General features: G+C 42.0%; 1 protein-coding gene across 8 annotated transcripts in view; it reads left to right on the top strand.

The window, feature by feature from the left end:
- Nucleotides 1-27,878, top strand: part of KCNMA1 (potassium calcium-activated channel subfamily M alpha 1) — a 726,269-nt gene that overhangs the window by 662,467 nt on the left and 35,924 nt on the right. For all 8 annotated transcript variants that reach the window (XM_042909283.1, XM_042909282.1, XM_042909285.1 and 5 more), the window contains one exon: nucleotides 23,983-24,096. In XM_042909283.1, the coding sequence (XP_042765217.1) occupies nucleotides 23,983-24,096 (114 nt within the window). The remainder of the gene's footprint in view (nucleotides 1-23,982; nucleotides 24,097-27,878) is intronic.

Here is a 27,878-nt window from a genome sequence, read left to right as displayed (position 1 = left end):
CTTGTTGCCAGTGGAGGCTGGCGTTGAGGGGTCTGAAGCATTAATGGGAGGTGAGAAGTTGAAACCGTATATTACTCTTTCAAGTGCACATAGGGAGAGAAATAGGGTATTTCAGGGGAATCTTGTCAAAAAAGAGATTTCCTTTCTGTTTTTAGAACGTGGAGAAATCCACCATATTTGTTGGCTGCAGTAGACTGAGGTGAAACCCCATTGAGAGGGAGAGTTTGAAGCTTTAGGAGGAAGTCATTATATGATAGCGTAACAGAGAGAAGCAGGAGAAAACAATGTGGCCTTCAAAAGGAGGATTGGCCCTGGTCCCTCTGAAACGGAAAGCTAGATGAGGAAGATTATAAGCTGGAGGCAGTCAGATGGCTCTCCTTTCTTCACAAAGCTGCCAGTTTGGTTTTCCTTGAAGATCTGAGGGACCGGGACAGTTGGGACTGGGAACTGATGGTGACAAAGGTTCAGGGCAGACATTACAGTAAACATGTAAGGAAGCTGGCTGGAGTGAGGTGAGGGTGTGAGTGAGTGTTGGTGAGGGCCAGCTGGGGTTGGAATTACGAAGGCGTTATAGTGCCAGTCAACACAGCTCTGCGATCTTCTCTGCAGCTCTTGGCAGAAACAGCAGAAAATGTACAAAATGGCTTGAGTTTGGGATAGCAATTCAGAGGAGGCGAAGGATTCCATGGAGCTGTTCAGAGGATATTAAAATGAATGGTCGCCAGGTCTAAGATGATAGATGGGGAAGTCAAACCAGTGTTGGGGCTTACAGACTGAGAGGCCATGACAAAGCAGGCAGTTAATCCCTGTGATCAAAGAACAGGGTGTGAAGCAAAAGCGTGGGAGAGCTGAAGCATGGGAGGTTTGATGTGAGAGAGGAGTGTGTGATGAGCTCGGAGAATGAAATATTGCAGATCCTGAACAGAGTTTGGTGGTATTATGCTCATTTTGCATGCGGATTCTGGGTCTAAGGCAAAGCCCATCTGACCACCAGCACCACCAGCACCACCAACAACTGTAATAATAACACTAATGCTTATGAAAGTTTGCTGCCATTGCATGATAGACATTTTGCCAATTGAGACGATAAGGTTTTCACCTTTGGCCACACATTGTATTCATTTGAGAAACTTAAAAAAAAATATCGATGGCTGGGTCGCACCTCAGCAACTGTGGTTTAACTGATCTGGGGTACAACCTGGACATTAGAAGCTTTATAAACTCCCAGATGGTGCAGCCAGAGTGGGAACCACTGCCCGAATTGGTCCTCTGAGGAGGCATATGTGGTAAGGAGGTTACCATTTTGATTGGAAAGGGAGGAAACTGAGGCCTTGAGGGGTGAAGTAATGGTTTTCACCTGGGCCTTCTGGTCTCCCAGGGATCCTAAACTTTACTATTTTACTTCCTTAGGACAATGCTGTTGGCTCAGCTTGTTGGTCTGCCTTCTTTCTTTCATATTTTCTGGACGGTCATTAGCTTCCTAAGACTAAAAAAACCTTAAGTGGAGAAAAAGGGGCTTGGGGTTGTGCTGGAGCCCAGGTTCTAGTTTCTACCAACTGGCTGCATTTGTCATCTTGTCTCTATCACATGTCTCATGGTGATAAGCGAAAGATATTAGTTGCCCAGTGGACAGGCCTTCCTCCTGACCACAGCTTTTGACAGACGGCCAAGCAGAGATCCAGCACTATGCTGCTACTAAACAGCAACGTCGCTCACCCCCAGGGCCAGCAGTGTGCTCCCTAAAGAGCTTGGGTCTCTTTAAGAAGATGGAGTGTGTGTATTTCAACATCGGGGTTCATTTTGGATGTGGTGTGAAGGTTTCTCTGTGGTTCCCTTTCCTGTTACATGCTCCGCATTCCTCAGATGCATGCTGCCTGTCCCCAAACCCTTATTAAGCACCTGTTGTGTGCTCGGACTGTGCATGGCAGACACTGTTAGAGAGACAGGGATGCGTGAAGCACATTCCCTGTCCTTGCAACCTCCAATGCAAATGTGCAACTGCTTCTGAATGCTGGTATATTACCAGGAAAGAATTACAGTCCATGGAGGCAAATATGGGACAGGAAGAGAAAAAGGAAGAGAGTGGGTTTGAGAGACATTTTGAAAAAATGAATAGGATTTCAGCTGGTAGAACCAAATAGAGCTGGCTGCAGTCAGAGAAAAGAATTGAAGTAAGGGGCAAGGATGCATGGAGATGTGTTCGAGGGACAGTGATGAGTACAGTTTGGCTGGAAAACAGGGTATGTGTAAGACAGCAGGGAGGCCTGAGGCAGAAATGTGGGTTAGGCACTGAGGGATTTTTTTTTTTAATTTTGAGTTATGAAGCTATAATTATTCAGTAGGCACTGGGGAGCTACAGCAGGTTTCAGAGCAAGAGAGTGATGGGATCAGACCTGAGCTTCAGGGAGATTGATCTGGCAGCCTGTGAAGCATTGTTTGGAGTGGGAAAGAAGAGAATGCAGGGGTCTGGGTAGGAACTGTGGTTATCCAGGAGATCAGGAACCTTGAGCTGGAAACAGAAGGGGAGACTATTTTACTGTGAGACATAGTAGACGTAAAACAGATTACGTGATTGTCAGCTTCCTTCTCAGTGACAGAGGATGGTGATGAGCTCATAGGAAGAGGCCTCAGCAGGCAGGGCCTGGCAGCGGGAGAAAGTGGTATTGGCAATGTTGGGTTCTAGCCATGGTTCATTTCCATGTAGACTTGGCAGAAAATCCAGGTGACCATGAAATGCAGATGGGTGGAAATAAAGTCCTGCATTCAGGAGAGGGTCACAGCTAAAAGTCTGCCCCATGGCTTATTCTCTATCAGTGGAGTAGAACCTTGGAGAGAGGTATGAGGAAAGAAATGTGAAAAGCAGAAGGATGAGAAGCACCTTAGAAAGGGCAGAGAGGAACATTTGTAGAAGTCAAGGAACCACAAGCTGAGCTGGGCTCCCAACTTCCCAAGGGACGGAGAAACATATGTCACAAACCCGAAATGAATGTCCCCTGCCTGCTTTTCTTCACCCCTCTAAATTTATTTTTCTGTATTCTGTGCCTATTTATAGCTCTTTATATAATGGCTCACACAAACACTCCAATAGACACACAAGCATGTATGTGTACGCACACCAGCACACATGCATGTGGGCACACACACACACACACCCCCAGACCTCCAGCCCTCCGTGACCCTCAGCCACGGTGACACTAAATGATGTCCACACATAAGCAGATGCTCTCCCTTGACTGCATTTCAACAAAAGTTAAGAGCCTCAAGTAGAGAATGACCTTTTTCTTTGGAAGAATGGCCAAGGTTCTTAGAGAGACAGCATTAATTGGGGGCATAGGGCATATCCTAAAGTCTGAGATTTCTTTTCCTGTTCCAGAGAAGAAAATGTGACTTCTCTTTTATCTTTGGGGGAGGCTATGTGGGTTAGGACCTCTAAATTATGGCAGGATTCAAAGGGTCAGGATTCAAAAGGACCTTCCTAAACTAGTACTTCGGGACAAAACCCACAGGATGGAATGTAATGAAGTCCACCGGGTGTTCAGTTTCAAATAATCACTGAAGACGGGTTGCATAAACCTGGCTGATGGAAGTGTAATTTATTTTGAGTAGTGATTGTTTCATCCTGGTCGGTCTGAGAGTGAGTGTGTCAGGAGCTATGAAGATTTGAGGGGAAAAACTAACCAACTCAAGAATGCAGCCAAGGAGATGGTCAGAATGGGGAAACACTAGGACAGCCTATCCCTTGCCAAGCAGTTAAGAGAGTGGGGGGTTAGTGGACTGAAAGGGCCATTTTACCTTCTGCTCCACTGGAAAAACCACGGCCGATGGCTAATGATTAAGGAGAAACAGATTTTAGCCCTGCATAAGGAAGACATTTCCAGAATAGAATGGGCTGCCTAAAAATGTACTGAGCATTCTGTCGCCACAGGTCCATTTGCCAAGGGAGAGGTACTGACCTGATCTTTGTGATGAGAGGGACGTCAAACCAGATGAGTTCTTTGGTCCTTCATAACTGAGGGTCTTTGGTATGCTTTTTATGTTTATTACATGGGGATCTGTGTTTTTGATGATCTACATTGTTACTCCAGAGAGAGAGCTATGGCATTTGGTAGAATTGGGGTTATAACGGGTCTTTTGGTGGAAGCTTCCACATCCTTCCAGAATGGCACTGTCTCTGTGTGTAAGTTGCAGTGCGGTAAGCAGTGCACATCTGGCTTTCCCGTTAATCTGACGGACCACCCCATCTTCAATTCCCATGTCACCCTCAACTTCTGTCCTGCTAGTGTTTCCCCTTTTTGTCCTCCCTGCCTCACCCCTGCACACCCAGGCCACACACCTCCCTGCCCCAATCCCAAACATACCTATGCACATATCCTTACACACATTCTCCCTTCCTGAAACCAGAGAAGCATTTTTTTCAGCTGCTCCCATATGACATTCATTGCCACAATATGGTCTCTCAATTCTGAAAGGGTTGGGGTGGGGGTGGGGGCGGGGAGAAGCCATTTCTCTCTAGCCGCCGAATGAACAAAGCTCTGTGCTAAAATATTTGTCTTCGGTTGTAACTGAAACTGCTGTTGGCTTCAGTCCCCCAAACCAGAAAGACAATTATACTTAACTGTTTCGAGATTTATAAATACCACACTGGAATAGCCTCTAGGTAGTAACTTTAGATACCCAGCCCAATAATTTTCTTTTATTGGTTTGTGATTTAGATCTTATTTTGAGTCCTCTATAATAAGAGTAGTACATTTCATTAAAAGAGCTTACTAACCAATAAAGAAAATCTGGCTTAGGGCTCGAGCAGGTCTCGAGTACAGAAAGGGGCCTGCCCCGTTATGTTTCTGTGGCGGACATTACAAAACTAATCTCAGCACAGGAGTGCACATGTATTACAGCAAAGCAGCATCTGCAGCTGCTTTCTTCTAAATGACTTCAACTTGGGAGAATTTTTCCTACACAGCATATTTTACCACATGAGAGATCCTCTGAAGACCGCCGTTTACTATTCTGGTAATAGATTCCCAGCGACGAAAACGAGGACACACGAAAAAACAAGAATGACTGTAACAAGAGATGGGAAAGCCTGGACTCTTTGCTCACCCGGTGGTGGTTTGTAGGCCTTCCATAGATGGGGCTCTTCCTTGGGGAGTGGATGTGGGGGATTAAAAATAAAAACGGACAAAATAACGTTTTCCTTTCGACTACATGCAGAGTAGATTGAGTTCCTCTCTCAGGTTGTGCCCAGCTTGGGACAACTGCAGTGAAGGAAAATCTTAGCTTCGGAGACAGAAAACAGATGTGGGGTGGTGCTGGGTTTGGGCTGAACTCATCGTCCTCACATCAGGCTTTACTCCTTAAAACCTGCGTGTGTAGTTAATGCCTCTTTTTAAAAATTGTAGGCCCTCTTTTTTTCAGTTGAGTCATGCACCAGGCACACTCATATGCACTATCTCAGTTACTCTTCCTGATAACCTGTTAAGGCGGAGGTCATCTATCTCCATTTTACAGATGAGAAGACTAAGGCCGAGGAAACTGCAGCAGCTTCCCCACAGTCTCATAGTGCGTCAAGGGCACGTGGAGTTGAGGCCCAAATTGTGTGATTCCAAAGCCTGTGCTTTTCTTACCGCCTCAGTCAGCCCCCTAGAAGAGAATAAGTGTTATTCTCATGAGAACAGGCCTCAATCCGTACGTCTGCTTTTAACGGTCATGGAAGCATCCCTGGGCATGCTAAATGTCTCTTTGCACCCAGAGACTCAAGGGTCTTTTTAACATTCTTATTCTGTGCATCCACATTTTGTAGGTCCCTGGCCCTCCTCCCCTCAGCAATCAGAGACACTGGGATTCTCTTGGTTCTGGTCTTCCTTGCTACAATAGCTAAACAAACAAGAGTAGAGTTGAGAGAAATATCAAGAACTCTGCTTAGCCTGCCTCTGTGAGCAGTTTAATTGTTGCAGCTTTTTCCCTGTTATTATAGATTTGCTTTTGGAGCTGTCAGAACAAAGGTGGAAAGTTAGAGACCCCTGATATTGCTCTCTGTTGTCCAGAAACTTACAAAATATTTCCAGGTTTTATCGATTCATCTCACTCTCCAGGTGGAAGTTTCCGTAAAAGGCAGTAGATGAGAATTAACAGACCACTCTAGCCCCCAAAGCCTAGGATTTCACATGGTGTGTTACACTCGGAAAATGGTCCAGATAAATTGTCCTTTGGGAGGGAAGTGTGACTGTATAATCAAAGAAAAGTAAAAGAAGTCTTGTCATCCCGTGGACTCTCTAAGGCCCCAGATGAGATTCTGGATAAGGATGGGTCCATCAAGAGTTCTTTTCCTGAGCATTACTTTGGTTTATACCCCATGGCTGAGATTAGTGTCCCCACTCTTTCCATGGTCATGCTGTCACGGAGCTAATGGGATCCATAGACAGAAATGACACAGACATATAAAATAAGTTGTATGGCACAACTTGAATACACATATTTAACGATATGGGGCCTGCATCATTCCAGAGTAGCTTGTAAAAGGTATGGTGTGAGTCATTTGTAATTTTCTGAGGCATGAGTTTAATCCATATGCTGTAAAGATAACGTGCGTGCCCCGAGCCGGTAGATGAGCCTAACCAACCATCCAAGGGAGTTTTGTCTTAACCCATCTATGTATAACCAAAAAACTCATATGAAGTCCTAAAACCTTTATTTCTTGTCTTAAAAATGGCCTTGCAAAGAAACACTGATCTATAAATGACCTTAGTTCTGGATTTATAGAGTATTTAGGAGTGTGGATGGTCCTTAAGTATTTCAGTCAAACTTCATGGAATGTTCTGGTGGAAATCATTCCCCAATTCTAGAAAAGCAGTCATTGAGCATCTTGTTACATATCCCCAGTAAAGAGTTTCTACCAGCTATAAGAGCCACAGGGATGTCACCACATAGTGTGTTAAGAGAAGCCAGGGGCCGTTTTGGGCTGCAGTGGTTGGGGGCAGGGGCTCCAGAATAAGTGAAGTTCAATTTGAAAATAGGTATGATTATCATAAGTAAAGGGGCTACAGGCAGGTGGAAGAGGCTGAGGCTGAGTGAGAGAAGGCACATAAACAAGAAAGTCCAAGTGTAGTTCAGGCAGGGGCACTTAGCTATCTGTCTGCTGATGATAGAACAGAGGGGCCTTAATGGTCTCAGGGCGTCAGAGGAAAGGAGGTAGGTGAGGTCACTGTTAATTTGGGTGGGACCTCAAAAGAATGGCCTGGTCTATCACCTTACTGATCTCCCCATTCCCGCCAATTGCCAGAAATGCATTTAAATGCTTAGCACAGCACCTCCCACCTACTAGATGCTTGTAGAGGTTTGTGGAGTGAACAAATGAATGAATACTCCTAATATCTGTTGTTTGCAGCCTGCCCTATCTTCGTTTGCCCTCAAATGAGACAAAGCAGCTCGATACTTTGCTAAAAACCACATACTTTCCTCCCCGGCTTCAGTCACTCTCCATTCCTTTGACTGCTGAGCAGTAGGCAAGGGCTACAAAGATCCAAGATGTTGAACTTGTCAGGCTTGTCCAAACGTTCTCTAGTAAATCACCCCAATCCTTGAACCTTTACTAATAGCTCGTGATCCTCAACCTTGCATTGGCCTCACTGCAGGTAGTGTTGCACAATACCAGCCCAAGGCCTAAGGAGGCTGTAGGACTGAGACCTCCAAAGTTCAATGAAGGGCAGAAACCATCTCTACTTTCTGCTCCAGGGAGCTTTGAATGGTTCCTTAGAGCTTTCCTGGCCATGTGGAGATGGGCACTCCTTTTAGCAGCAGACTAGCCCATGTCACCCTAATACCTGGGCAGGAAGAATTCAGCAGATGGGTTTTGTCACTCTAATTCATGGTGGCGAGTCACAAATGGGGCTGTCAGAGTGATGACACAACTTTTTTTTTCAATACATGACACAATTAAATAGGGTCAGAAACCACGTCCTTCACAACCACACATGGCAGCCCTGAATGAATGGATATAAAACACTTAGTAACTGAGATGTAGTAAGAGATCACGCAACATCAGCTACATTTGTTACTATTATTTTTGGAGAGTTTTACTATTTTCTTTCCTTTGCTCCCCCAAGATAACCAATAGCAAGATAAGAATTATCCCTTTGTACCTAGCAGCCAGAATAGCTGTTGATTGTGCTTGTCAATAAATACGCGTAGAAAACAAAACACACCTTTGGGAGGTGAGAAATCCAGGAACAGTAGATTTACAAAAGCCTACAGAGGAGTTGAGGAAAAACTGGGACACATTGACAGTGACCACTGAGATTTTTCCTCCATAGACAGGCTAGTATGGCACCACATGATGGGGCTTCTCTATGAAGCAGAGAGGCTAGGTCTCTGTTCACTGAGGTTCTGGTAAAATGAAACTATCCAGAGTTGCTACTGTCAGAGTAGGGCCCATACTGCTCCGACTAGATGATAGGTTATACCTATCATTTGCCCTTGGCCTCTTTTCACCTCAAAAAAACTAATTTTGGCTCTCAGCCAGAAGATCTGAGGAACTTTGAGTTTTTAATTGGGGAAGGGGTCTTGGATCCCTTTAAGTGCCTAATAAAATGATGGATCTTCTCTTGGCCCCTTCCTTTACCTCCCCAGAGTTGTATGCAGAAATATTTGCATATGGAGGTAACAAGTTACCTAGCCTAATGGGTTTTCCACCTTAGCTTCACATTGCAATCAACCAGGAGCTCTCAAACCTCACTCAAGCCACATCCCACAGCGATTGCACCAGACTCTAGACATAGGATGCAGGCATCAGAGATTCCAAGGTGCAGCCTGCATTGAGAAGTACAGACTGAGCCTCTTTACTCAAGGTAACCGTCCGTGATTCTCACATGGGACTGCTGGTTCAGTAAGCTTCCATCTCCATGGAACTGGCAGCCTCCCAGGGTTGCTTGCGGGGAAGTTTGGAAGGCATATCATGGACATTATGAAAATAGGAACTATGGGAGAAATGAACTTTGACTCGTGAACTTCCAGGTGGTTCCCAAATATACACCGTCCTGATCCGCAAGGAGTGGGGAAAATAGACCAGGGGAATGTGCATGGGAGAGGTCAAGGCAGGTAGGTGCAGGTAGTTTTCAGGATGCTTAATCAGCAGTATAGGAAATGGAAGAACTTTGAAAATCAATCAAACCCCTGGGTATAATGACAGAGAAGGAGACTAAATAATGGGAACGTCATGGTTGAAGTTTCAAACTTAATCTATAAACCTACTTTTAATGGGCCCCCAGGTGATTGTAAATTCAGGGTGGCTTTCTTTGTATTGGATTACATGAGGCTGTTCCATATTTCTAAGAGAAGTCCAGGTGTGTGTCTCATTTTATTTATTTATTTATTTATATATTTATTTATTTATTTATTTTTATTTGCATTTAGGATTCCATAGACTTTTTTTTTTCTAAAGTCTTCTTTTTATGAGCATTAATTATATACCATGCAAGGAAGCAATTGCCTCTATGTTATGAAATATTAAATCAAAATGCTTCCTGTTCCCAGATGTCCCAGAGATAAATACGGCAGTATTTTGAAGCCCCTCTTGGAGCTGTTTTGCCTGCAAATTTATTGTTTTGTCTCCATTTTCAGAAAGCCCTGTTTTCTGTGAAGTATAGCACTCTAGGTAGTTTTTAAGGCGCAAACTCCTCTGGAGTTGCCTGTGTCGGCAACAACTCTTATGTAGATGGCACACGAGGGATGGCGCACTGATCGGCTCCTTTAAGATGACAAATGGGCAGAGAGTGTTATTGTCTTTGATTGCACGCCTTACATCATCTGTATGTAGGAATAAAAGGGCCATACTTTATCTTTAGCCATTTTATAAATATTTAAGCCCTTATAGCTGCCTAAAGATATTAAAGCATATTTTACAGTAGTCGGAATATAAATATTATATATAGCGCAAGATACCAAAGTAGTTTAATGAATTCATAATTTTCTGTTCACATTTATTGGAATGTGTTTTATGTTCCAAAAGTTCCATTTAAAGAATAAGATACCATTCTGCTTTCTGACAACACACCAAGTGTGGCCACATTTCGGGTGGGGTCTCAGTTCCAGTGTCTACAGAGGCTTTCATTAAAGAGGCAGAAAGGCAGGAAGTCAGGGCACTGGGATATATTTCCTCAATCTCTCCATTTAAAAAAAATATATATAAATAACTTTGAATAAACAATTCTGGTGCTTATTTAAATTACAAAGCCTTCCAAAGAGAAAACTTTTTATAGCCCCTTTCCTCTATTTCAAGGAGATTAATTCAAAAAAACCTAAGTGAGAGCAATAAAGATGTAGTTTGCAATTTTCCTGTCCTCCCAACCCACCCCCTTTTATAAACCCTGTCGGCCAGGATACAGCCTGATTCAGGGTACTGATTTCAATAGTGACTTCCCAGTGCTTTCTGAACATTTCTCCTTAAGTTAAAGAATTCCTTCCAGCTTGCTCCTTCCTTCTCCTAAACGCGAGAGTGACAGGGAGAATATCACTGCATCTCGTTTCAATTTTCTAGTGAAATATAAAGACTTTCCTCTTTAATATTTCACAAAGTTTCTCCAGTTCCCAGTGGGAGTCCATGCTGGGTAATGTTTGCTAATTACCAACAACAAAACTAGACATACAACGCTGGTAAATTACCTGACCCTTTCCATTTTAATGAGACAACAAGGATTTCGCGAAGTGATGTTGTTTCACTGGTTAATGGTGTCAGCAATGTTGTAATTGTGGGTTGAGACGCATTAGCTGAACAACCACATGTAGAAAGGGCTTTCTCTTGACAAGCCCTTTGGAGACTAGAACCATATTATCATTAAGCCTTTGTCATTTGCATGCTGCTAATCACTTACTTTATTATCCAGAGTATCCATTGTCTTTCTTTAATTGCTCTTTAAATTAAAATTAAAAATAGTTCTAAAGCCCACAATGGCTGGGATAGCATCTTGATTATGAAGATAACTTCAAGAAAATGGAACAACTGGTAACATATTGCTGGGATTATGAGAGAGTCCCACTGTTTCGTACCATGCCTGCAGGCCCCAGGAGCCTAATTGTGGCGGTTTCTCTTCCTTTAGCCCATACTGTTTGTTTAATAAATGGTTATTTATGGCCTTTTTGGCCATTATAGCAACTTTGGAGAAAGTACATCCTTCTCATTGGTTTGAGCACTGCAATTTCATTCTCCGGGCAAAGGTATAAAATACAACTGAAAGGCAGTTTCTGTACCAGAGCCTCTGAAAAGAGATCCTCTTGATTCTCCTTGCTTGTTTATTCTGTCTGCACACACTTACTTTTAAAATTTGGGGTCATGAAAGAGACCTAAACCTTGGAGCTAAAAAGGACCTTAGAGTCATCCCCATTTCCCAGGTGAAGAAACTGAGGACCAGAGCAGTTGTTATAACTATAATCACAGAGCAGGAGATGAACCGGATTGTCTGTTACTGAGTGGAGTGGATGCAGGGCTCCTGATTGGAAGATCGTGCCTTCTGGGTTACTCCTGAAAGAGGATATGATGTCATGTTGTGAATTGTGATGTGCAAGTGGCAGGGTTCTCATGGTGCACTTAGTGTGTGTCTCTTGTATGCATCTGTCAGTATGTTTGTTGCTAACGGACTGTGTGCTAGGATACTGGAAGAAAAGGTTCATGTCTTCTGCATCCTTAAAAAAACAACCCCATGGGGGTGCCTGGTGGCTCAGTCTGTTAAGTGTCCAACTTCAGCTCAGGTCATGATCTCATGGTTCATGAGTTTGAGCCCCACATCAGGATCTCTGCTGACAGCACAGAGCCTGCTTCAGATCCTCTGTCTCCCTCTCTCTCTGCCCCTCCTCTGCTCTCTCTGTCTTTCTCAAAACCAAATAAAAACATTTTTTAAAAAACCCATGAATGACTCTGCAGTCATTCCTGAATACCAAGGGATTAAACCCAGAGTTATCATGGTTCCATTGTCATATACGGTGCCCTCAGAATTAGGATGATAGTTTTTGAGAACCAGAAGGGATTGGGCACTGCCTTATCTGCCTCAAATTTACAGAAGGGAAAACCGAGTTTAGATAAAACACTGAGTCCTTCTAAGTTCTCATAGGGAGTTAAGGATTGACCTTGGATTCCCTGTCCATTTCTTTGTCAGCATTACCAATCTATTGTTGACGACATTCATCATCATCATCATCATCATCATCATCAAAGTTAGTATTCATAAAGTGCTTACTCTGTTCCAGGCACTCTTGTAAGCAATTTACCTGTATTATTTAACTTATTTAATCTTCATGACGTACTACTCTCCCACTTTACAGATGAACAGACTGACACGCAGAATTTAAGAAAATTTCCCCAAATCACAAACTAGAAACTGAACAAGGTAGCACTCACACGAACGCAGTCTAGCTCCAGAATTCAAGTTTTCAACCACAGTGTTATGGTTCATTTCAGATTATGGTCAAGGGATATTGATCATGGTGTAAATGACTTTTCAAAATCAAATTAGCACCAATCAACATCTTCTTTAGTGAAGATTGGTGTGGATTGGGAATACCTGATCCTAGTTATATATTCATCTGCCAGCCTGAACATGTATGCAGGAAAGCCTTTAAAACTTAAAAGAAAAAAGTTTACTGTGCTTTCTTTTAAAGGACTTTCAAATGTTTAGAACGTGTACTGTTCTCTCAGGCCAGGCGTCCTGTCTTGAGAACCTTTCAGAGACAGCTGTCTCTGACAGAGAAAGTTGCCGGAGATGGGATTCTGCTTTTCCTGAACTGTGTTCCCTTGGATCACTTGGCAAAGCCATCTCTTACAGCTCCTTAATTTTCTGTGCTCTTAAGATACGGATGTTTTAGTTTGCCTGTGATTTCCTAGCTCTGGTTTTTGCTATGCTGGCCGTTGGTTCCCATTAAACCAAACAACTGGGGCCCATTTGGCATTTGGTGTTTTAAAAGTAAACGGACACTTGAACTACATGACAAATGCTGAATAACAAAGCCCATAGCATTGAGAACATAAAGAAACTGTTTATAATGTAAAGGTGGTTACATTTTCAGTCAATCTATCACTTTAATGAGCTCTTTGCATTTCTTTGATTAATGCTCACAAAAGGGGGAGAAAAAAATTGATGTAATGGAAACAAAATGAGAAAACACAGGGGAGGTTTCTGTGTGTTTTATTAGTATCCGCTGCATATCACTGTCTCACAATGTATACGTCTACCTTTTCCCTGGCATAGCACACGTCTCGTTTACTGGAAACAGGATCCGGCATGAAAGAGGGAACCCTATATTAGTGGCAAAACAGCCTTTGACCTATTGTGGTGGCAGCAAACAGGGAGGGTCCAGAATAGGAATTAGGAATTAATAATAGTAATAAAGAAAAGGCTGACATAGTCCATGCCATATCGAAATGAAGAATCCGATAAGTAGGAAGACTAAAAATAGGACACATTAAAGACACTTAAAAAACATTTAAACATTAGAATGTAGTGATTAGTTTACAATTACTAGTGATTTATTTGCTCAGTTTAAAATAATAAATAAAGAAAATGGGAAAAGTACCAAAAAAGACATCTTCAGGAAGTATCTGAAGGGGGGAGAGAAGTTAGTCAAGGCAGGCTTCCTGGAGGAGGTGAAGGAGGGGTGGGAGCTGGGTTGGAAGAGAAGAGAGGAGACGGCATTTCTGAAGTGAGTGAGCCTTGGTGGGAGCAGGGATGAGAATCAGCAGGTGCCACTGTGTTGGAAACACAGTTTCCTCTGTGTTGGAAACCACTTCTGACTTCCTCCCTTTGGCCATGAGTCCAGTGCTCTTTAGAGCCCTGTGAGCATTAGCCATCCTTTCTCTGAGTTTGAGTGGCTCTTGTAAAGTGATTGGAGGTTGGCATAGCAGAAAACGGGATCCTTGAAGACTCGCTTTTTAATGTGTAAACTTCAACTTGTCATTTCCACCCCAGAACCTCCATTTCCTCAAACTGAGGATCTCAAAAATAACATTTAAGATCTGTGTCGCTCAACAGGATGAGTCCATCTACCATATCCAACCAGCTGCTCTCAACTCATAAAGATCACATGAAGTTTTAAGGTTTCAAGCTCTTTTCTTTTATCAATCTATAATTTTGATAATTATCCATTGATCATTTTTTCTCATTGCACAAATAAAATATATTCATTTAAGAAAATTTAGCAACTACATATAAGCAAAAAGAAGAAAACACACATTCTTCATACTTTACCACTTGGACATATTAGTATTGACATACTAGTCTTGCTTCTGTAGATATGAATATTTCCCCCTCAAAAAGGGATCGTATATATTAGTATATGACCTGTGTTTTTCCACAAATATTTTACCATGACCATTTTCTATGTTAGTAAATATTTTTCTGCTTTATGTTTAGTGGATCATACTTCTCATAATCAGTTTCCTAATACTGAACATGCCTATTGTTTTCAACTTAACATTGTTACTTAATAACCACAAATGAAGACTGTTGTAACCAGATCTTTAATGTGAAGAAATTATGACTGTATGTGCATATTTTTAGAAGTGAAATTGCTTAGGCCAAAGGGCACATAAAATTTTAACTCATTTGATTCGTATCGCCAAAGTTAATCTTATTTTTAAGTTGTAAGATGAATTCAGAGAGGGTAAAAAGCAATTGAGAAGTTGTGGAAAATTCACTATGACACTATGAGCTCAGAGGCAAGTGAAGACATTAGACCATATGAATCTTAGGTTTATTTCCAAATCTGTGGTCTTAGTTGTGTTTGAGTTGTGACTGATTTTTTTCCCCTCCCTCTCTCCTTCCCTCCTCCCTCCCTCCCTCCCTTCCTTCCTTCCTACCTTCCTTCCTTCCTTCCCTCTTTCCTTTGAGAGATAGATACTGGAAACAGTAAGCTCTTTAGGCTTATTTTAAAAGGAAATTTTCTGCGTAATGAAACTTAATGAGCAAACAGCTATGAAAATGTGGGTTGGTTGGTTGGTTGGTTGGTTGGTTTAGTCTGCTTTGGTTTGATTCAGACCCAAAACACAAACTCTAAAAAAAGTGAGGTATTTTACACAATGGGTGAGCCAACTGCCCAAGGCATTCATCGAACACAGTCTCTAGAAAAAAATACTGTTAAAAATATCAATGTCACTTACTGTGAATAGAGGAAATGGAGGGTGACGCTGACCCACGTCTTGTGCTTGGTCACTAGAAGTGAAAAGGAAAGCTTGAATAAAGAAAGATACAACCATTTGTTTTAATACAACATCAGACATGCATGAGCTATTTCACCATGCAAACAGATATTTGGGTCCTGTACCATTTGGAGCATTTTGGTTGGAAAACATAGAGGTTCAACTCAAAAAGGCTTAAATAAAAAGGGAGTCATAGAACTGAGGTGCCCATGGCTTCAGACATGTGAGCCCATGAGCTTGAGTGATGTCAGAACTCTGTCTCATCCTCTTCCCCTCTTGCCTTGTTTGCCCCATCGTGGGCTAAATGGTCACCCACAGCCCCATACTTACCTCCTTCTGGCTTTGCAACCACAACATCTTTAACATCTTTTACATCAGAGAGAGATGGGGAGAACATGGCTTGGCCCCAGCTCGGGGGACAGGTTCATCTTAAACCAGCTGTGTGCCCAGGATGATGGGCCTGTGAAGTCACACTGTCTGGCTTCATGTTGTCACTTCTGTGCCAGGCTGGGGACAGGGTTGCCCTCTCCCTCTCCCCACCAAACACTGTGGAATGGGTTCCTTATGTGGAGAAGGACTTGGAAGAGAGCAGATAATCAACTGTCCTTCTTCTGCCACCAACTGGTTCTGTGACCTTGGGCACAGTAACTTCTTTGCTCTGAGCCTTGGTTTCTTCATCTCTGAAATGGAGAGATTGATTAGAGGATTTCTAAAGCTCTTGAATCTCTAGCATAGAGTGATTGGTAAAGAGGCAAAGGAGACCCAATCGACTCCAAGCACGTGAGTTTTTGGTTGAAATTTCCCCCCCATCCACACAGCTCCCCAACATTGCCCTCCAGCGCCCTGTCTCAGGCTAGCACACCTCAGGCTCCGAAGGGAAAAGTAAGAGTGGGAGTACCCTTTGGACAGGGTCAGAAGATGCCGCCTCAGTAAATCATTGTTTTTTATTGAGTCAACACTGGTCAGCTGCCTGGCCTTCATGACTCTAGGACTCCAACTTTGTGGGAAACCCTGTTACAAGGTTAAACTGAGGCTTTCTCTGGACAGGTTGCTCTTGCAGACTTTTCCAAAAATCTATCTTCCAAATCAAGCCTAGGCATGTAGATTTTCCCCCTACAAGTTAGAAAGCAATTGTGCTTCTGTAGGTGGAATTTTCTTGACTTCAGCTGCTGAAGAATTTGTTGGAATACATACTGCAAAATCACTGCTGTGGCTATTACTGTTCTTGCTCAGGGGAGCTATTCAGATGCCTCATTTATTGGAGCTTAATAGATTAAAAGTCCAAATTGAGTCTCATGATATAAGCCTAATCAAGTTCTAATCTGCATAATTTTCCCATAAGCAGCAATGGGAAATTTGGATAATTTATGTTTCAACAGTTGCCAATCATGTGTTAAATAGCATTGTTGCATTTACTTATCAAAATATTTTTATTGATCTTCACTTCATCTGACATTTCACTTTGGGATTTTTTTTTCTTTTTTTTTTTTGCCTGGCATTAACAGGAAATTTAATTCATCTCATAGATGATGTAATATGAGATGTTTCTCTTGATTTTAACATGTCTTTATAGATCATTTTTAACGGTGATCTTTTCCTTTTACAACTTCATATTGAATACCTGTCTCAGCAAACCTAGATGACTTGGCCTAATTTATTTCCCTAGTTTAACGTAGCATATGGATTTCTAACCATCATTTATATGCACACAATAAAAGATAATTTGGCCCACCATTTGAACCAATTCCTTTATGTTAAATCTATGGGGGCGGGAGAGGCACTTACCTTCATTTCTCCATCTATTCTAGGGGAGGTGATTGATAAGAATTTCCATCTCTCTCTCTCCCTGAAAAGGCTTGGGGATTTAACTAGGGGAGATTTAGAAAGTACTTTGTGTTTTCCCCCATGGAAAAGGACTGTAATAAAGCATTTATTATATGTACCGAATTGTGCATGCTACTGTACCAAAGCAAGTTAGGCATAACTACAATGGGTCCCAGTTGTTATCTGCTATTGTTTAAAAGTGAAAACAGCAAAAGAGTAGGACTGGCTCGGGCCTCCAACTTACCTGCCTGGATCAGCCCCTGAGAAGGAGGGAGCATCTCACACAGGAAGAAGGCAACATGGGCATGGTTATCCATGGGCTGAGACGTCAGACTGCCTGGCTCAACTCCCAGAGCCTCCGTTTCTTAACTGGTTGTGTTTGAGGAAGTTCTTGGACTGTTCTGAATCTTATTTTCCTTATCTACAAAATGGGGATGTTAACAGTGCCTACATTCATAGGGTTGTTCAGAGGAATAAATGAGGTGGCCCATGAAAAGCTCTTAGTGCAGCTATAACACATATTGTAAGTCATGGCATTTCATTTCAATTCCCTTGGGTGCAAATGTGAGATCTGCTAATTCCTAGATGTGTGCCCCAGGGCTGATTACTTACCTTCTCTGTGCTTTAGTTTCTTCGTCTGCCAAATAGTTTTATCTACATAAGATGGTTTTGAGAACTAAAGTTACTCCATGAATAGAGTTTAGAATATAGTAAGCACTCAATAAATGTTGGCTTTTTTTTTTCTTGAGGTTCTTTTGAAACTTATTTTCTTCATGCCTAATTATCTTAATCAGTCTAAATCTAGAACTTTTGTTTTGAATTCCATATAGACAGTGATGTTGAGTCTTTCTCACTTTCTAATGCACTCACCTCTGCATTATCCTGGAATCCCACCCATTTCTAGCATTCCCTATGGTAGATCTTGTCTGAGCCACAGCTTTTTTTTTTTCCCCCTACAACCACATGGTGTCTCTTGGACGCTGCACATAGATGCATGCATGCAGTAGGTACCCAAAACAATTGATTTTTAAAATGACACCTGGCTGATCTCCTTTTTATCCCCTTTCTGTCTCTTCTCCTTCAACTTCTTAGGAATAGCCCAAATGTTTGTTAAATTCTTTAACTGGAAGCCACCCTAACTGAAATGGCCTTGTCTAATTTAACTAAATGTCACTTAAATTACTTAAGATAACTTCCCTGGCAGGGGCTGAGTGCTGCCAGCTCCTGGAATAATTAATAACATGAAAAGAACATCACACGCTGCTGATTCTGTTCATCTGAACGTAACAGTAGCACATATGGTTAGGAACACAAATACTGGAAAAGAAAGCAGAGAGTAGCAAAAGCCATTTTAGGAGCCTTAGAACTCAAGAGAGGAGTTTATATCCCTAAATAATTAAGAAAAGTGGGAGGGGCACCTGGATGGCTCAGTTGGTTGAGCATCTGACTCCTGTCATGATCCCAGGGTCATGGGATCGAGCCCTGTGTGGAGCTCCATGATGAGTGTGGAGCCTGATTAAGATTCTCTCTCTCTCTCTCTCTCTCTCTCTCTCTCTCTCTTCCCTCTTTCTGTCTCCCTCTGCCCCTCACTCCTGCTTGTGTTCTCTCTCTCTAAAACTAAAAAATATATAAACATAAATAAAAAATAAGTGGGAGATTACATCTGGAAAAAGAAGTCTCCAGAGAGATTCTACAGTTGCTATAAGGAATTAAGAAACTTTCCTAGTCTTTCTTATCAACTGGCCCCCAGTTTTCCCCATACTTAAAAAAAAATCCTAACCAGGGTGCCTGGGTGGCTCAGTCGGTTGAGCATCCGACTTCAGTTCAGGTCATGATCTCGCAGTTCGTGAGTTGGAGCTCCACGTCGAGTTCTGTGCTGACAGTTGAGAGCCTGGAGCCTGCTTCAGATTCTGTGTCTCCCTCTCTCTCTGCCCCTCCCCCGCTCATGCTCTGTCTCTCAAAAATGAATAAACATTAACAAAAAAAATTTTTTAAATAAAAAATAAAAAAAATCCTAACCGTCCATACACAAAATCTTCATTCCTTAGATATATTGGAATTCATTTTTATCACTGAATTCATCTGATTATTTCTACCAAAATGTATTCACACTGCTCATTGCCTTCCCATTACATTTCTATGGTTTTCTCTATGTGAAAATTCTTTCTAGAAAATATGTCAAAAGCTTCCTCAATTCTTTATCTATAGGGAACAAGTGGCACTGGATGCTGCACCTATCCACAAATATTTATTGTGTACCCAGTGAAACAGTAACATCAGTTGTCCAGTGTTTGAGTACTTGCTTTATACTAGACATTATACTAAATGTTTTTAATACACTATTTCATTTTATCCTTCTAATTGTCCTATGACACTTCCAGTGTATATACAATGAAACAGAGGCTTACAGAGAGTCAGAGCTATGCTCACAGTTATGTGGCTCATAAGTAGATGAGTCAGTACTTGAACCCAAGACATCTGACTTCAAAGTCCATACTTCTAACTATTCCACACTGTTTCTTGTCTACAGGCCGGGAATTCCAAAGACGATCTGGGAAAGTTTTATTTATTTATTTATTTTAATATATGAAATTTATTGTCAAATTGGTTTCCATACAACACCCAGTGCTCATCCAAAAAGATGCCCTCTTCAATACCCATCACCTACCCTACCCTCCCTCCCCCCCATCAACCCTCAGTTTGTTCTCAGTTTTTAAGAGTCTCTTATGCTTTGGCTCTCTCCCACTCTAACCTCTTTTTTTTTTCCTTCCCCTCCCCCATGGGTTCCTGTTAAGTTTCTCAGGATCCACATAAGAGTGAATACATATGGTATCTGTCTTTCTCTGTATGGCTTGATCTGGGAAAGTTTTAAAAAGATGGAAAACCCAGTCTCTGTCCTAAAGTTCTCATACAGCATGTGAAGTGAGCATGTTTAGCAGAGGGGCAATGTTGGTCCCATTTATGCCTAATGCCAAAAGAATGGAAAGGTAACATCAGGCCCTTACATCCGGCCCTGAGGATTAGAATGGGGAAGGGCCTTCAATTTTAGGAGATCAGGTAATCTTTGGAAGTCATTTGTAGCCTCAAACTTGCCTCTTGTGTCCATGCTTAACAGAGAGAATGGGGGCACATCTAAAGAATCAGAAGACCATCTTGGTAAGAGCATGGGCTGTAGGTGATTGAACTCAAATCCTTTCCTGGTTGAGAACTTCTCATCCTATCTCTCTGATGCCAATATTCTTAGTCACCTCTTCTGGCAAAATAAGTGCTGGTTTCTAAAATGAATTTTGCAAGTGTTAGTTTAACTAATGAAAGGAGAGTTTGCCAGTTTCACTCTTCTCCAGGTGTAGATTATGATCCCTGGAGTAGGTTCCATGTGCCAGCACGTTCACATGCATAACTGGAGCACTGTTTTATGGAGAGAGACTTCAAGTTCAACCAAAGATGTATCCACTGCAGCAAACAGTAATGGTGGGGAGCAAGACAATCAAGAAAGGTGGGGAGCAAGACAATCAAGAAATGTGGACACAATTTGGACCTGTCCCTTTATCAACTGCTGCTATGATGAATGGGGTAGATGCCATCAAATGTCATTAAGGGCCGGATTGCCTCATCTCTTCTGAAGGAAGGTGCCTGAATTACTCTTTTCTCCAAGGTCATTTAGGGAATCTGGGTCAGTCCTGCCATTTCAAACCACAATTTTCCCATATTAGGACCTCTGAGAGAACAATGTTAACGAATTCTGTTTATCTTCAACACAACTCTACAGGAAAGGAACAGGAAAAAGATGAAATCTGTTTCTTTTGTCTTTGCTTTTTGCTTTCAAAAATGTGTGGCTAGAAAACTAGCAAAAGAAAAAGAGACATTATCATTGCTGAAGTTTTCTTGCCAACAAAAGCACCCTGCTCTTGGGGTTATGCATAGAAGAGAGAAGGACTTTTAATGGAGAGATGTCTTTGGACACCCACCATAGTTTGTCAGTTGCAGATGCTAATGGAACCAGGCTTGGCGACTGAAGGGGAAAATGGAATATGAAAGCAAAATGGAATAGGCCTATGAGGCAAGCATGTCATTTCTAAATGAAGGTTTCATGCAAAGGAGTTGAGTCTTTTCACAGCTGAAAATGGAATCTTTAAATAAGATAAAATAAAAGGATGCTTTGGCTTGTTGCGGGTTCTGTAATGAAATACAGTTTTCCTAATACCGTGTGACCTGCATTTCTCCCTGTTTTATGGGTGCTATTCCTTGACGTACAAACCCGTATTTTCTCAAGTCAGCATTTGATGATGGATGTCAAAATACAGGCCATGTATTATGCATATAGCATTACCGATTTAAAGTGTTTACTTGTCAAGTTGAAGAAATTCAAAAACGTCACATCCACTGAATCCGCACAGCTGCCACTTGCAGTTTTTCATGCTTTTGAATGAAACTTCTGATGAAAACAGTTTAGTTTTCCCCGTCGCTATTCTGGGGAAGAAAACAGCTAGCCTTTAAAATGCATGTTCTCGGTGATGCGGTTGGCTGAAAAACACGCATTCCAAAGTTTAGAAAGATGGACACTGCATTGTCATTTGAAATTACTTCCCCTGTGCACAGTCTATCAACACAAAGAATAAAATTAAGTGCAATCAGAGAATGAAGAGTAAATAAAACTTTTTTTTTCCTTCTGAAAGTATGGCATTCCATAGTATAAAATTTATACACGAGCGAGCAGAAAATAGGAAAAAACCCTTTCATATTTTTCTGGCATTTCATGCATTATGCACCTCCAAAACAACAGGCAATTATTGAGCACCTGTCATTTCATTCCTGATAGATAGAGCTTCACACATACCATAAACCAGAGTGAATCCAACCTTGCTACGTTCCTGGAGAGTAAGTTGGGCATGTTGCCACACAATCTTTTTGGAATTTTGTCCTTGGGAACTTAGCAAGTGACTCTGTATCTATAAGCCCCTAATTCATTGATAAGTCTGTATAGCCAATCCACCAAGGGCAAAGAAGAGAAACCAAAGAAAATGTGAACGTCTATCTGCCTGTCCTGTAAGGTTGGGGAGGAGATTGGGTCTCAACAACCAGCATGGAGCTCTTGGTACCACTTACCAGGTGTTTTACTTGATAAAATTAATTTTCACCAAATGAATATATTGAGGTAAATAAATGTCTCAGGTTTATAGGTCTCTATGCACATCCTTAAAGAGGCAGCCATTAAGCCTAGCTGGGATGATTTCTCACCCTCACTAAATTTGAACTTATGGTTAGGCCAGGCTCATTCTTGTATGTACTCGGGATTTGGGTCTGAGAAGCTCAAACTGCAAAAATCAGAAACCAAGTAGGCTACTTTCCAATTTACTATGCCCATGTTTACCTTATGAAGTCTGTGTTAGGCACGCTGGGAGGTTCAAGGGTCCACTATAAGCTCGTGGCATATGCAGCAGTCAGGATGATTTCAGCTGCAAGTAAAAACAAAACAAAACCAAATTCCTCATTTTTGGCTTAAACAAAAAGGAAAAATATGTACAATTGACCTTTGAACAATGAAAGAAGTTTAGGGGTGCCAGCCCTCCTGCACAGTTGAAAATCCATGTGTAACTTTTGAGTCCCCAAAAACTTAACTACTAATAGCCTACTGGTGACTGAAAGCCTTACTGATAGCATAAATAATCGATTAACCTACATTTGGTATGTTATGTGTCTTATGTACTATATTCTTACAATGAAGTAAACTAAAGAAAAGAAAATGTTATAAGAAAGTCAGGATCTTAAATTGTGTGTGTGTGTGTGTGTGTGTACAAAACCAATCTATCCTACCTCAGGATATTTTACCATAAGAAATTATATATATATATATATATATATATATATATATATGTGTGTGTGTGTGTGTGTATACATATATATATGTATATATATACACACACATACATATTATATATAATTATTATATATAAAATGTATACATAATCTCATCATATTGTATATTAAAATCTCATTTGTATATACTGTGTATAAAGTCTCACGTAGTAAGAATCCTGAGGTCAATTGGTTTTGGCTCTAGGGCTGGTTAATTTGGGAACTCAAGGATATTTCTTTCTATCATTAAGGCTGTCCATCATTCAGTTCAGCCAATGTCATTTAGTTGGTCCTCAGCTGGTGTCCATCCTTGTTGCAAGATGGCTGCCATAGTTCTAGGCACTACAGGTACCAGAGCAATGTCTAGTGAATTAAAAGAGAATCTCTTTGTATGTGACTCTTTTTAATAGCAAAGAAACACTTCCTAAAAGTCCCCGACAAATTTCCTCCCATTTCCCTTTGGCCAGAACCGATCAAAAACCCTGGCTTGAGTCACTCACTGGCAAGAGAATAAGTAATCAGTTGGTTTAAGATAATAGTCAGGATAGGTTAGGTTATGCTGTGGTAACAACAACCACACAAACCCTGGTGTCTTAAAGCAACACAGATCACCTTTTCACTCACTCCGAATGCTTTTGGGTCTAGGTTACTGTCCAGGGCTGCTGCCCAGCCTTCATCTCCATAGTAACCCATATTCCCATGGTTGCCACAGTCTGGAAAAAGAGGCAGAAAGTCAAGTCAAATATTTGTAACAGAAGTGATGGTGTACATTGTTCTGTTCACTTTTCATGGGCCAAAGCATCTCCTGTGTCACACAGAAGCACAGAGTACAGTCTTCTTGTCTGCCTAGAGGGAGAGGGGAACAAAAATCTATGAGCAAGATCAGTAATTGGTGTCGAGACTCATTTTTCGGGAACTATAAGGCAAGTTAGAATTATTTATAATGGCCTCCTACTTTGTGCTTCATGAAAGCAACACATCAGAGCTTATCCTGGGAGTGCTAATTGTTGACCTGTAAATAAAACATAAGCTACTTTTTTTTATTATGTATATATATAATATTCATATTATTCCCAAGCTTTCCATGTCTCTGACTTTTCTTCCTTCTCTTTCTTTTTCACTAGGGTTCACACCTCCAGGAATGGACAGATCCTCTCCAGATAACAGCCCAGTGCACGGGATGTTACGCCAACCATCCATCACGACTGGGGTCAACATCCCTATCATCACTGAACTAGGTAGGGGTGAAAGTCAGCTTTGGGTAGATTTTTTTGTAGTCTTTTCCAACCATGTAGGATATGAGGAAGTTGTCCTATTTCTTAGCTCCTTCAGCATAGTGGGCTCTAGTAGGGTTTGTTTGGGGGGAGGTGGAGAAAGGTATGAGTAGCAATGTGACAGATTACCAAAAGGAAAACTGATCTATCTTTCCTCTGAGAAGAATAGACAGTTTCCTTCGTGCTGGTCACTATTCTCAAAGCAGCTTGAGATGACGGATTTGAGATTGGGGCATAAATTAGGGAAGGAGGAGGAAAGGAGGAAAGGCATAATCCATGGACTCTGCCTGGTGATTTTCATTGGAAGCACCTCAAGACAGCTCCTACGATCAGAGCCCTCCCACTGAGGTACAAAGCCTCAGGACTAAGCCAAACCCATTTTGAGAACTGGGTGGAGGCGTTGGACTAATGTGTAATAACCCTCCATTTAATCTATCCTGGTTGAACTTCTCAGCTAAAGGTCATTTGCAGTGAATGTCACTCAGGCCTAAAGTAGGATGGGGTTTGGAGGGCCATGATTATTGGCCAGTGGAACCCAACTTTTAACCTGGCTGTGACAGTTTTTCCTACCATTTGTGAATTTACAAAACTGCTGAGTGGTGTCTTCCCCCCAAGACAATACTAACCACCTAAGGTGCTGGGTCTCTTTACGTTACAATGTTTCCTCTGTTATTCCCTCACTCTCTTCTTTTTCTGTACTTTCCTCCACTCCCTTTCCCCAACCCTTAAATGCTGTATCCAATTAGCTAAACCTGGCAAGTTGCCTTTGGTATCAGTCAATCAGGAAAAAAACAGTGGGACGCACATTCTAATGATAACTGAACTGGGTAAGAAGCACTGTTTTCCTTCACATCAGTATCTCCTTTTGTTCCGTGGTTGGTGTTTCCAACTATCATCGGCTTGTTTTTTTATTTCACCGGCTGTAACAGAAAGACTACCCCATGGCACTGCTTTGAATGTGTTTTATTTGTGGCTCTGGTTGGAATCGACTGTCTTGTTCTGGCCTTTCTTAATGATTTTTTTCCCCACACAGCATCAGTAAACCTTTGATCACACCCATCTGACCTGGCAGTTGTTTCCAAAGCATCTTTGCTCTAATTCATTTTCTTTGGCCTGGGCCTTTTTTTTTTTCCTTTTTTTTCTTTTCCATGTGTCCCCCTGCTTCCCCGCCTTCTCCCTCATATTCCTCTTCCAACATACTGTCAGTTTGACTGACATGTCTTCACAGCTCTCAGAGGAAGCCAAAGGAGAAATATAAAAATTTTAAGATAAGAAACCTAAGACGGAGCCTTCCCTCCAGCTGTTTATTTTCCTTTATTCTGACTTTATTTGCCTCCCCCCCCCCCCCCCCACCACCACAAGGCCTTTTCTCAGAACCTCTGGTTCTGAAACCATAAAAAGCAGCCAGCTCCCAGGGGACCTTTTCTTACAAAAGGCAAGATTTCAAGAAGGGTGCCAAGGCTGAGGTGAGCCACCACTGAGGCACAGTCCTGCTCTCTGACCCCCATCCGGCCTGGCCCAGAGCCTCAGGGAGATTCAGAGTGGATTCACCGGGAAGATGAAGGGTTCTGGTCGTGACTACATTTGTCAGGCCCTTCACACTTCCCCATGACTTGGTTAATAACTCTGTAAAAGGCACCCATCAGCAGCAGGTCTCAGAACTGGGGATTGATCTTCTAAATAGAGACAGCAAATGTGCCGCTCTGCAGAGGGGTGGATAGAGAGGTGGGGAGCACCTGCCTTCAAATGACTCACGAATGAAACGAACATGCCATTCTCGTGGCCCCCAAATATATTTCAAAATAAGAGAGCAGGCTTTTAACACAGTAATCTTGCTTGTGAGGTGTCTGGAAACTAAGGAATAAATTGTCCACCATTCAGCACTGCATTATTGGAGACGTAGCTATTTATCAGGACAAATTCACTCAGGTCAAGGAGGATTGCACTATTTTCTGTTTCCAACAGTAGGAGAGGTGTCTTTTTCATGTTTAGAGAAGTTGGCTAAAAGCCTGGGTTTCGGGATTGCTCTTCTCAGAACCATAGGGTTGTAAGAGACCCAGAGAGCGTGTGCAGCCGGGATGGCAGGTTGGAAAATTCATCCAGATATCTCCATCTCAGAAACCTTTAGTGGCACTTCAAAATCATCACTGCCAGGAATTTCTTTTTCTGTTTGGAATTCATGTGCCGCCAGCTAACTAGGATATCTTTATTTGTGATTAGTAGGAGAGAAAAGAAAAGGCTGGGTGGCCCAAATCGGAGGCAACAATGCAGGCATTCAGTTAGCATAATGGAATCTCCTGAGCCTTTGTTCCTCACCAGATCTCTTCTGGGAGCTCAGAGAACCTTCCGTGTGTTCACATCATCCTTACCTTCTGCCTTAAGCCTTGTTTTCCTAGTGCTCATACCACGTTTGCAAGTACACCATCATCCACCAATCACTTGGCCTCCCTGCGTCCCCACACATATCTACTATTTACCTTCATGTTCTGAGTCACGTTCCACATTATGCCAACCAGTAGAATGCCTTCTAAAAAGCACAGGGGATGCTAGCACCAAACACATTTTTAAAACTGTGTAGTGTATTCCAGTCTTCACCCACTTGGAGAGTTTCAGTTGATGTTAGTGGATTGAAGGCTCCCAGAAGTTCTGCAAGAAGGAAATTTGTTTAAAGCTATTTCACCTGCTTTCCAGTTCTAGGAAACTATACAACATTTGGGGAGGGATTTAAAAAAAAAATCCCTCTTAGCATTCACATAATGACTGTTCTGTGAAATAGGCTTTGGATAACACTGTCTGCTCTCCCTCTGAGACTATCCCAGAACAAAACACAGGATTTTCAGGGAACCCTGGTTCCTGCCCTGGAGCTCTTTCCCAATGACTGAAATGCCTGGCTTGCTGACAATCTACTCGTGTCTCCCTACTTGTGGCCACATCCCCTCCAAGTCTAGTACCTCCCGTTCCCCGTGGTCTTGAAAAGAGGTAACAGATGCTATAGCTTTTGGAGTGTCAGTGCACATGCTGTCCTTGGCTATTCTAAGTAATTGAAACCACACTCCTCTGAGTATTGTCCAGAGTTCATATTTCTGATCCACAAGGCAAGAAGTCTATACTGTAGCCTCCAAGATACTTTTGGGTAAATGGAGGGAAGAGAGGAAAAGCTACCATATGGCCCCAGTAGGGTCTCTCAGCAAGGTCTTTCTTGCTTCCGAGAGAGGCAGAGGGAAGCTGGGAATTTTCATAATGTAGTGAGGTGGACAGAACATTGACTCAGAAAGGCAATCCTGAGAGCAGCTGATGTCTATCAAGGTCCTGGGCCAGGCTCACCAAACACAATCTTATAGGAGCCTCCTGCCAACCTCATGAGAGCTGCTATTATTTCTCCCATTTTACAGACAGACAAACTACGCCATGGAATGATGAAGTGCCTTGCTTGTACAGGGTTTATACAGAGCCCAGATTCAAAGCTGACTTGTCAGATCTTGCATTTTGCACCTTAACCCACTAGCCTGTAATTCAAGTGTTGCTGAGCAAAAATGTTCCCCCATTAAAATTTTTCTGTAGGGAAACAAGATGGTGTCACTTAAAAATAATTCCATGCCTAGCCTCTTAGCCTATTATCATTTATTCTGCCTCATACGATAAACAAACAAAAGTTAAAAAAAGTTACCCAAAAAGTAACTTTCAGGAAAAAAAATTAGAACAATAACTCTAGGAAAGAGAATTAGCAACTGATACATTTAGAAAGG

The sequence above is a fragment of the Panthera leo genome, chromosome D2 (assembly GCF_018350215.1).
Source record: "Panthera leo isolate Ple1 chromosome D2, P.leo_Ple1_pat1.1, whole genome shotgun sequence".
NCBI lineage: Eukaryota > Metazoa > Chordata > Mammalia > Carnivora > Felidae > Panthera > Panthera leo.
The sequence above is the reverse complement of the archived record's forward strand: the minus strand, read 5'-3'. Positions and strand labels throughout refer to the sequence as shown.